This window comes from Agelaius phoeniceus, chromosome 38 (genome assembly GCF_051311805.1).
Source record: "Agelaius phoeniceus isolate bAgePho1 chromosome 38, bAgePho1.hap1, whole genome shotgun sequence".
In the NCBI taxonomy this organism is placed as follows: domain Eukaryota; kingdom Metazoa; phylum Chordata; class Aves; order Passeriformes; family Icteridae; genus Agelaius; species Agelaius phoeniceus.
In genome coordinates this window covers 676,430-687,492 of record NC_135304.1, presented here as the reverse complement: position 1 = coordinate 687,492, position 11,063 = coordinate 676,430, and the positions used below count along the sequence as shown (strand labels likewise).

The 11,063-nt window shown below is 57.6% G+C and overlaps 1 protein-coding gene across 1 annotated transcript; it reads left to right on the top strand.

Moving 5' to 3' along the window:
- Nucleotides 1-1,158: 1,158 nt before the first annotated feature.
- On the top strand, nt 1,159-10,116 carry NAA40 (N-alpha-acetyltransferase 40, NatD catalytic subunit). Its single transcript, XM_077172545.1, is given in 10 exon segments — nt 1,159-1,492; nt 3,540-3,638; nt 3,866-3,918; nt 4,578-4,673; nt 5,688-5,760; nt 5,762-5,850; nt 7,028-7,111; nt 8,290-8,367; nt 9,756-9,854; nt 9,856-10,116. Coding segments are annotated over 10 exon segments (714 nt in total). The 5' UTR covers nt 1,159-1,486; the 3' UTR covers nt 9,893-10,116.
- The last annotated feature ends 947 nt before the right edge of the window (nt 10,117-11,063 follow it).

Genomic DNA, 11,063 nt, shown 5'->3' with positions numbered 1-11,063 from the left:
GGGGATCCCCACCTCCATCACACTCTGTGGGGCTGGGGTCTGTCCCCATGTGGGGTTGGTGTCTGTCCCTGTGTGGGTCTGGGGTCTGTCCCCATGTGGGTCTGGGGTCTGTCCCTGTGTGGGTCTGGGGTCTGTCCCCATGTGGGTCTGGGGTCTGTCCCTGTGTGTGGCTGCCCCTGTGGGGTCTGGGGGTCTGTCCCTCTGTGGGTCCCCACATCCATCACGCTCTGTGGGGCTGCCCCACATCCCCCGTCACCCCCTTCCCTCTGGGGCAGCCCTGCTGGGTCCTGTGGGGTGACCCCATTGCGGGAGGGTTTGGGGCTGGATCAGAGCTGGCAATCAGAGCTATGGGGCAGGGCTATGGGGTGGGCTGAGGGCTATGGGGCAGGCATGTGTGGCAAACTGCAGTCTGTCAGTCCATACTGTACTCTGTAGGGCCAGTTTGGGCTCTGTGGGGCCGTTTAGGGCCATACCAGACTCTGTGGGGCCATACCAGCCTCTCTTGTGCCCATTTAGGGCTGTACTGGATTTGTGGGGCCAGTTTATGGCTGTACTGAGCTCTGTGGGGCCATACCGGGTCTGTGGTGCCGGTTTAGGGCCATACTGGGTCTGTAGGGCTGGTTTAGGGCCATACTGGGTCTGTGGTGCTGGTTTAGGGCCGTACCGAGCTCTGTGGGGCCATACCGGGTTTGTGGGGCCGGTTTAGGGCCGTACCGAGCTCTGTGGGGCCGTACCGGGTTTGTGGGTCCAGTTTAGGGCCGTACCGAGCTCTGTGGGGCCGTACTGGGTTTGTGGGGCCGGTTTAGGGCCGTACCGAGCTCTGTGGGGCCGTACCGGGTTTGTGGGTCCAGTTTAGGGCCGTACCGAGCTCTGTGGGGCCGTACTGGGTTTGTGGGGCCGGTGGGGTTAGGGCCATACCGAGCTCTGTGGGGCCGTACCGGGTTTGTGGGGCCAGTTTAGGCCGTACCAAGCCCTGTGGGGCCATACTGGGTTTGTGGGTCCGGTTTGGGGCCGTACCGGGTCTGTGGGGCCGGTTTAGAGCCGTACCGAGCCCTGTGGGGCCGTACCGGGCTCTCCAGGCCCCCCGCTCCCACAATGGCGGCCCCGCTCCCACAATGGCGGCCCCGTTCCCACAATGCGGCCCCGTTCCCCTCAGCGCACTGGGCGTGGCCTCCCGCGCTCCCGCCCTTTTCGCTCTCAGCCAATCAGCGCCGAGCTTCCTTCGCGCCCCGCGCCGCCGCCACGCGCCCGCTACCCCCGCCCTTCCCGCTCCGCTTTCGCGCACGCGCGGCGGCCCCGCCCGCGCCACCGCCCCCATCGCCCCGCCCCTTTCCTCCATCGCGCCGGCGCATTGGCCGCCGGCCGCCGGCTCGCGCGCTTGGCGCTCCGCCCCTTTCCCCCCCCCTTATAAATAGCGCGCCCCCCGCGCGCGTCCCCTCAGACCCTCCGCGCCCCCGCGCCGTGAGGAGCCGCCGCCGCCGCCATTATGGGGGTGAGCGGGGCCGCGCCGCGCTCGGGGGACTCGGCCTGAGGGGAAACAGAGCAGGGGTGGGCCTGCGAGGCGCCACTGAGCGGATTGGGGGCCGGCCGAACGGGTGGAGGGGTCACCGCGAGGGGACGCGGGAGTTCTGCGAGGGAATTTGGGGTCGTCTGAGGGGCTGGGAGGTCACCGCGAGGCCTCACGGGGGTTCCGTGAGGGCACTTGGGACCGTCCCAGAGGATGGGGAGACTCTTTGGGGTGGGACAGGGCTACCGTAAGGGGATTTGGCGCACCTATGTGGAGATTTAGGACTTTCCGTGAGGTTTTGGGGTTGTTTTGAGGTCATTTGGGGCTCTGCGATAGAATTTGAGGTTCCCCACGGTGAAATGTGGGATTCTCTGAGTGGATTTGGGGCTGTTACAGAAGATTTGGGGCTGTGTAGAGAGGGGTGATCAGGACTAGAGGGGATTTGGGGCTGTTTTGGGGTCTCTGGGTTGGATTTGGGGCTGTTTTGGGGTCTCTGGGTTGGATTTGGGGCTGTGCTTCCCCAGACACCTCTCATGATGTCCCATCCAACCCTGCTGGACAAATTTCCAGGTTTTCCCCAAAAATGACCCCAAAGTGGAGATTTGAGCATCCCCATCCCAGCCAGCAGCAGGTGGTGGCTGCTCCAACCCCAAAACCACTTTAATTCCCCCCAAGCCCACTGATAAATGTGGTTTTTGAGGGATGTTTACCCTGTCCCTGTCCCCATCCCGCTGCTTTTCCTGTTAAATCTTTGCTTTTGGGTGCGCTTCACTCAATTTTTTGGAGCTGAAGCTCAGGAATCCCCGTCCCTCTTTGGGGATTTGGAGGGATCCCCGCAGGATATTTCATTTTGGGTGAAATCACCCACATTTTTAGTGCCAGTCTTCTCAGATTTGGGAAAAACCACTCCCAAGGAGCAGCTTGGTGTGGCTGCTGTCCCCCCCTTATCCCACCTGAAACCCCCAAGATTTTGGGGCAAAACCCCTTCCAAGTGCATCACCAACACTCGCTCAAAATTCAACACTGGTTTTATCCCTAAAACCATTTTTCCTCCAAGATTTGGGCAAAACCCATTCAAACTGTATCACCCCAGCAGCAACAGTTATTAAAAACTCAACACTGATTTTATCTTTAAGAGAAAATCCCAAGATTTTTTCTCCAAGGTTTTGGGGCAATTCCCATTCAAACTGCATCACCCCAGCAGCAGTAATTAGTAAGAATTCAGCTGATTTTATCCTTAAAACCCTTTTTCTCCCAAAACTTTGGGGCAAAACCCATTCAAAGTGCATCACCCCAGCAGCAACAGGTATTAAAAACTCTGATTTTATCTTTATGAGAAAATCCCAAGATTTTGGGGCAAAACCCATTCAAAGTGCATCACCCCAGCAGCAACAGTCACTAAAACTTTAGCACTGATTTGATCCCTAAACCCCTTGATTCCCCGAGATTTTGGGACACTCCCCCACCTGCAGCTCCACACTCATGGCCTTTAATAGCATTAATATTAAATCTGATCATTAATGACTGTGGGGGTAGGGCTGGGTGCCAATTTGGTGCCAATTTGGTGCCAATTCCCGGCCTTTCGGTGCCATTTTGTGCCAATCCCGGGTGCTTTGGTGCCACTTTGGTGCCAGTTCTCAGTATTTGGTGCCAGTTCTCAGTGTTTGGTGCCAGTCCCTGTTGTTTTGGTGCCAGTTCTCAGTGTTTTGGTGCCAATCCCTGGTGTTTTGGTGCCAGTTCTCAGTGTTTTGGTGCCAGTTCTCAGTGTTTTGGTGCCAATCCCTGGTGTTTTGGTGCCAGTTCTCAGTGTTTGGTGCCAGTTCTCAGTGTTTGGTGCCAGTCCCTGTTGTTTTGGTGCCAGTTCTCAGTGTTTGGTGCCAGTTCTCAGTGTTTGGTGCCAATCCCTGGTATTTTGGTGCCAGTTCTCAGTGTTTTGGTGCCAGTTCTCAGTGTTTGGTGCCAGTTCTCAGTGGTTTGGTGCCAGTTCTCAGTGTTTGGTGCCAGTTCTCAGTGTTTGGTGCATTTCCCCCAGAGGAAGTCGAGCAGGGCCAAGGAGAAGAAGCAGCGGCGGCTGGAGGAGCGCGCGCAGGCCATGGCAGCCGTGTGTGCCAAGGTGGAGGCTGCCAACAAAGTGAGTGTGGCCCCAACAGGGGCAGGGCACGGGCACGGCCCTGGAACCAGGCCCTGGAACCAGGCCCTGGAACCAGGCAGGGGCGACGGGCACAGCCCTGGCACAGCCCTGGCATGGCTGAGGAACCGGGCAGGACATGGGCACAGCCCTGGAACCAGGCCCTGTCCCTGTCCCCGTCCCAGCCCTGGCAGTGCCCAGTGCTGCTGCCCCTCTCTGCTCTCTTGCAGCTCCGAGATCCCCTCGAGGCCTTCCCGGTGTTCAAAAAGTACGACAGGAACGGGTCAGTGCCGGGCATCAACGGGGCCCTGGGGCATCATCAGGGGCATCATCAGGGGCATCACGGGGCATCAGGGGCATCATCAGGGGCATCACGGGCTCCCCAGGCTGATCATGGTGTCCCCAAAGTGTTCCTGGTGTCCCCAGGGCCACTTTGGGTGTCCCCAAGGCCATTCCTGGTGTCCCCTAAGGCTGATCCCGGTGTCCCCAGAGTGTTCCCAGAGTGTCCCCAGAGTGTTCCCAGAGTGTCCCCAGAGTGTTCCTGGGGTTCCTGAGACCGTTTCCCGGTGTCCCCGAGGCCACTTTGGGTGTCCCCAGAGTGTTCCCGATGTCCCCGTGGTTGTTTCCAGTGTCCCCAAGCCCCATGCCAGTGTCCCCATGGTGTCCCTGAGCCCTTCCCCAGTGTCACCACCATGTCCCTGAGCCCCTTCCTGGTGTCTCTAATCCCTCCCCATTGTCCCCACAGTGTCCCCACAGTGTCCCTATCTCAGTGTCCGTCTGTCCCCAGGCTGGACGTGTCCATCGAGTGTCCCCATGGTGTCCCCACAGTGTCCCTCACCCCGTGTCCGTCTGTCCCCAGGCTGGACGTGTCCATTGAGTGTCCCCATGGTGTCCCCACAGTGTCCCCACGGTGTCCCTCACCCCGTGTCCGTCTGTCCCCAGGCTGGACGTGTCCATCGAGTGCTGCCGTGTGTCCGGCCTGGAGCCGTCCACTCTGGACTGGGCCTTTGAGCTGACCAAGGCCAACATGCAGAGCCTGTGAGTGCCCCTCTCCACCCTGATGGGTTTTCATCCCCCAGAATTCCCACATTGGGGTTTTTCCCTCTGCAATTTCCCTTGGTTCCTGTGCTTTGGATTTCCCACCTTGGTTTTTGCCACGATTTTCCCCAAAATCCTTGTTTGGTTTTTTTTTTTCCCAAATCCTGAGGGTTTTCCCCCAAATCCCTGGGGTTTTCCTCCAAATTCCTGGCTTTTTCCCCCCAGGTTCCCATTTTTTTTTTGCCCCCAAATTTTTGGTGTTTTCCCTTGCCATCCCCTGCTGCTTTTTGCCCCAAACCCCAATTCCCCCCCCTCAATCCCATTTTTCCACCCCTAAACCCCAATTTTCCCCCCTTCAATCCCATTTTTCCCCCTTCAATCCCATTTTCCCTTCAATCCCTCATTTTTTGCCCCCAAACCCCCATTCCCCCCCAATCCCCGTTTTTTGCCCCCAAACCCCCACTTTTTGCCCCAAACCCCCATTTTTCCCCCAATCCCATTTTTTGCCCCAAACCCCCATTTTTCCCCCCAAACCCCCATTTTTACCCCCAATCCCATTTTTACCCCCAATCCCCATATTTTGCCCCCAAACCCCATTTTTTGCCCCAAACCCCCATTTTTCCCCCAAACCCCCATTTTTCCCCCCAATCCCATTTTTCCCCCTCAAACCCCCATTTTTGCCCCAAACCCCCATTTTTCCCCCAATCCCATTTTTTGCCCCAAACCCCCATTTTTCCTCCCCAAACCCCCGTTTTTTGCCCCCAATCCCCCATTTTTCCCCCAAACCCCTGTTTTTTTCCCAATCCCCCGGTTTTGCCCCAAACCCCCATTTTTCCTCCCCAAACCCCCATTTTTCCTCCCCAAACCCCCATTTTTTGCCCCAAACCCCCATTTTTTCCCCCCAATCCCGTTTTTCCCCCCCCAATCCCCGTTTTTTGCCCCAAACCCCCATTTTCCCCCCCAAACCCCCATTCCCCCCCCAATCCCGTTTTCCCCCCCCGTTCCCGAGCCCAGGTACGAGCAGAGCGAGTGGGGCTGGAAGGAGCGCGAGAAGCGGGCGGAGCTGCGGGACGAGCGCTCCTGGTTCCCTGCTGGCCCGCGAGGCGCCGGGGGCGCGGCCCGTGGCCTTCAGCAGCTTCCGCTTCGACGTGGAGTGCGGGGACGAGGTGCTCTACTGGTGAGAGGGGTGAAATTCGGGGATTTTGGGGTGAAATCTGGGAGTTTTGGGGTGAAATCTGGGAGTTTTGGGGTTTCCCTGACCCGTGGGAAGTCCATGGAGTGCGGGGACGAGGTGCTCTATTGGTGAGAGCAGAATTTGGGGGAAATACCGCGATTTTGGGGTTTCCCTGACCCGTGGGAAGTCCATGGAGTGCGGGGACGAGGTGCTCTACTGGTGAGAGAGGGGTGAAATTCGTGAATTTTGGGGGTGAAATACCGGGAATTTGGGGTTTCCCTGCCCCGTGGGAAGCCCATGGAGTGCGGGGACGAGGTGCTCTACTGGTGAGAGGGGAAATACCGGGAATTTGGGTGAAATACCGGAATTTGGGGGAAAATCTGGGAGTTTTGGGGTTTCCCTGACCTGTGGGAAGTCCATGGAGTGCGGGGACGAGGTGCTCTACTGGTGAGAGGGGAATTTGGGGGTGAAATTCGGGGATTTGGGGTGAAATACCAGGATTTTGGGGTGACATACCGGGATTTGGGGAAATACCGGGAATTTGGGGTTTTGGGGTGGAATCTGGGACTTTTGGGGTGAAATCTGGGAGTTTTGGGCTTCCCCGCCCCGTGGCCTTCAGCAGCTTCTGCTTCGATGTGGAGTGCAGGGACGAGGTGCTCTACTGGTGAGAGGGGTTTGGGGTAAAATTCAGGGATTTTGGGGTTTTGGGGAGAAATCTGTCAGATTTGGGGTGAAATCTGGGAGTTTTGGGGTGAAATCTGGGAGTTTTGGGGTTTCCCTGCCCTATGGGAAGTCCATGGAGTGTGGGGACAAGGTGCTCTACTGGTGAGAGGGGTTTGGGGTGAAATACCGTGATTTTGGGGTTTTGGGGTAAAATCTAGGGTGAAATCTGGGAGTTTTGGGTAAAATCCTGGGGTTTTGGGGTGAAACCCACAAGTTTTAGGGTGAAATCTGGGGGTTTTGGGTTGAAATCCCTGGGTTTTGGGGGTCTTGGGGTGAGATCTGGAAGTTTTGGGGTTTTTCTCCAGGTGTGATGGGAGTTTTTGGGGTGAAATCCGCGGGTTTTAGGGTGAAACCTGTCAGTTTTGGGGTGAAATCTGTCAGTTTTTTGGGATTTTTGGGGTGAACCCTGTCAGTTTTGGGGTGAAATCTCTCAGCTTTGGGTCTCTGGGCTCCCCAGTTACGAGGTGCAGCTCGAGAGCCGCGTGCGGCGCCGGGGCCTGGGCAAGTTCCTGCTGCAGATCCTGCAGCTCGTGGCCAACAGGTGAGAAATGGGGCAAATTCGGGGGGTTTTGGGAAAAAATGGGGGAGTTTGGGGGGGTCTGGGGGAAATATGGGGGGTTTGGGGTGAAACTGGGGCAGTTTGGGTTTGTTCTGGGCTGAAACTGGAACGGTTTGGGGCCGAAGCAGGCCGGTGTTTGGGGTGAATCGGGGCAGTTTTGGGGTGAATTGGGGCAGTTTTTGGGGTGAATTTGGGGTGAATTTGGGGGCAGTTTTTGGGGTGAATTTGGGGGCAGTTTTTGGGGTGAATTTGGGCACTTTGGGGTGAATTGGGGCGGTTTTGGGGTAAAACTGGGGCAGTTTTTGGGGTGAATTTGGGGCAGTTTTTGGGGTGAATTTGGGGCAGTTTTGGGGTGAATTTGGGGCAGTTTTTGGGGTGAATTAGGCCAGTTTTGGGGTGAATTTGGGGCAGTTTTTGGGGTGAGTTTGGGGCAGTTTTTGGGGGTGAGTTTGGGGCAATTTTTGGGGTGAATTTGGGGCAGTTTTGGGGTGAATTGGGGCAGTTTTGGGGGTGAATTGGGGCAGTTTTTGGGGTGAATTGGGGCAGTTTTGGGGTGAATTTGGGGCAGTTTTTGGGGGTGAGTTTGGGGCAGTTTTTGGGGTGAATTTGGGGCAGTTTTGGGGGTGAATTGGGGCGGTTTTGGGGTAAAACTGGGGCAGTTCTTGGGGTGAATTGGGGTAGTTTTGGGGTGAATTTGGGGCAGTTTTGGGGTGAATTTGGGGCAGTTTTGGGTGAATTGGGGCAAGTTTTGGGGGTGAATTGGGGGCAGTTTTTGGGGTGAATTGGGGCAGTTTTTGGGGTGTATTTGGGCACTTTGGGGTGAATTGGGGCGGTTTTGGGGTAAAACTGGGGCAGTTTTTGGGGTGAATTTGGGGCAGTTTTTGGGGTGAATTGGGGCAGTTTTGGGGTGAATTGGGGCAGTTTGGGGCTGAAGCAGGGCAGTTTTGGGGTAAAACTGGGGCAGTTTTTGGGGTGAATTTGGGGTAGTTTTGGGGTGAATTTGGGGCAAGTTTTGGGGTGAATTTGAGGCAGTTTTTGGGTGAATTTGAGCAGTTTTGGGGTGAATTTGGGGCAGTTTTTGGGGTGAATTTTGGGGCAGTTTTTGGGGTGAATTGGGGGCAGTTTTTGGGGTGAATTAGCCCAGTTTTGGGGGCGCTCAGCACACAGATGAAGAAGGTGATGCTGACGGTGTTCAAGCACAACCACGGAGCCCTGCAGTTCTTCAGAGACGCCCTGCAGTGAGTGAGGGACACGGGGGACAGGGGACAGGGGACAGGGGACAGAGGGGACAGAGGGACGGGGCTGGCACGGGGACGTGACACCAGTGACACAGGGGGGGACACAGAGGGGGACGCAGGGAGGTGACAGTGACACAGAGTGACAGAGAGGTGACACAAGGAGGTGGCACAGAGGTGACAGCAGTGACACAGTGACAGTGACACGCCTGTCGCTGCAGTGACACAGGGAGGTGACACAGGGAGGTGACACAGAGGGTGACACAGGGAGGTGACATTGTGCCTGTCGTTGCAGTGACACAGGGTGACACAGGGAAGTGACACAGGGAGGTGACACGGAGGTGACACAAGGAGGTGACACAGAGGGTGACACAGGGAGGTGACACAGGAGGTGACATTGTGCCTGTCCTTGCAGTGACACGGGCAGGTGACACAGAGGGTGACACAGGGAGGTGACACAGGAGGTGACACAGAGGGTGACACAGGGAGGTGACACAGGAGGTGACATTGTGCCTGTCCTTGCAGTGACACAGGAGGGTGACACAGGGAGGTGACACAGGGAGGTGACACAGGAGGTGACATTGTGCCTGTCCTTGCAGTGACAAAGAGGTGACACAGGGAGGTGACACAGGAGGTGACATTGTGCCTGTCCTTGCAGTGACAAAGAGGTGACACAGGGAGGTGACACAGGAGGTGACATTGTGCCTGTCCTTGCAGTGACAAAGAGGGTGACACAGGGAGGTGACACAGGAGGTGACATTGTGCCTGTCCTTGCAGTGACAAAGAGGTGACACAGGGAGGTGACACAGGAGGTGACATTGTGCCTGTCCTTGCAGTGACAAAGAGGTGACACAGGGAGGTGACACAGGAGGTGACATTGTGCCTGTCCTTGCAGTGACACAGGAGGTGACACAGGGAGGTGACACAGGAGGTGACATTGTGCCTGTCCTTGCAGTGACACGGGCAGGTGACACACAGTGACGGGGAGGTGACACAGGAGGTGACAGCAGTGACACAGGGACATTGTGCCTGTCCTTGCAGTGGGGCGGGGGGCTCAGGCTGAGGTGGGTGCTCGGGACCCCCACATTTGGGGAAGTTTTGCCCTTTTTTGGGTGCTGCCCCTTTCCCCTCCCCCCCAATACCGACCTGGGGGGGGTCCCGGCTGAATTTGGGGGTCCTGGGTGACTCTGGGGTGACACTGGGGGGCTTCAGAGAGAATTTGGGGGGGACCTGGTTCATTTTGGGGGTCCCCCCTGCCCCTGTCCCCCCCAGGTTCGAGGTGACAATGGGGGGCTCAGGGTGACATTGGGGGCTCAGGGGTGACACGGGGGTGGTCAGGGTGACACTGGGGGGGTCCCAGCTGATTTTGGGGTCCCCCCTGTCCCCCCCAGGTTCGAGGTTGACGCCTCCTCCCCGAGCGTCTCCGGCTGCTGTGGGGACGATTCCTCCTACGAGATCCTGAGCCGCAGCACCAGATTTGGGGACCCCCACCCCCGGGGGGGGCCCCTGCGCCGGCTGCTGCCACTGAGACCCCCCCAAAACCCCCCCTAAACCCCCCCCCCACCCCCGGATCTGGGATTTTGGGGTGGGAGGGGAATTTTGAATTTTTTTTTGGTTTTTTTTTGAATTTTTTGTTGTTTTTTTTCTGAATTTTTTGTTGGTTTTTTTTTTGAATTTTTCGTTGGTTTTTTTTCAGGCGTTTTGTTTGTACGGGATAAATAAATAATTAAATAAATAATGAGGAAGCTTTAATGAGGCTTTAATTGTGTTGGGGCGGGGCTATGCTAATGAGCAGCAAGAAATGATCTATATGCAAGAAACATTCTGGGAATGAGAGGCCAGACTATGTTAATGAGAGGCGTGGTCTATGAACACCATAATTATGCATGAATTATGTAAATAAGGGGCGGAGCTATATTAATGAGATGCATGGTCCATACGCTACGAGCATTATGACATGATTATGTTAATAAGGGGCGGGGCAATGCTAATGAAGCGTGTTCTATACGCTACGAGCGTTATGACTAAGTTTTGTTAATGAGGGGGCGTGGTTAAACGGGCAGGGCGGTCCTAAACAACGCAAACTCCGCGCGCCGGAAGTGACGTCACAGAGCAGCGCCAGCGCCGCCATGATGCCGCTCGCCGCCCTCAGCGCCCGCTCCCTCCTGCGCTCCGCGGCCCGGCCGGGCCCGGCCCCGCGTTGGATCCGCTCGGGGCCCGCGCAGAGCCCCGTGAGCACCGGGGTGAGCTCGGGGGAGCGGCGGGGGGCGGCGGGCGCGGGGTGACCTTGGCGGGGGGGGCGGCTCCGGTTCTAACGGCGCTGCGCCCTCAGGACAACCGTGCTGGGCTTGGCCGCCGTGTTCGCCTCGTTCTTCGTCCCCGCCGCCTGGGTGCTCGGCCACATCCAGGACTACAAGAAACGGGAGGAGGAGTGAACCGGGCCCGCCGCACCGGGACCAGCCCCACCGGGACCCCCCCAACCTCCGAGCACCGGGACCAGAACCGGGACCAGCGCCGGGACCACCGGGAGGCGCCGCCCCCGCCATGGGACCCCCCCCCCGACCCCTCCCCCGCCTCAATAAAGGCCGCGGATTCCGCCTGAGCCGCTCCGAGTCCGTCCCGCCGCACCGGAACCGGGCTGTGACGTCACTGATGGCGTCACGGGCAGCGGCGCCGTTTCGGGGGGGGCGCGGGCGGGG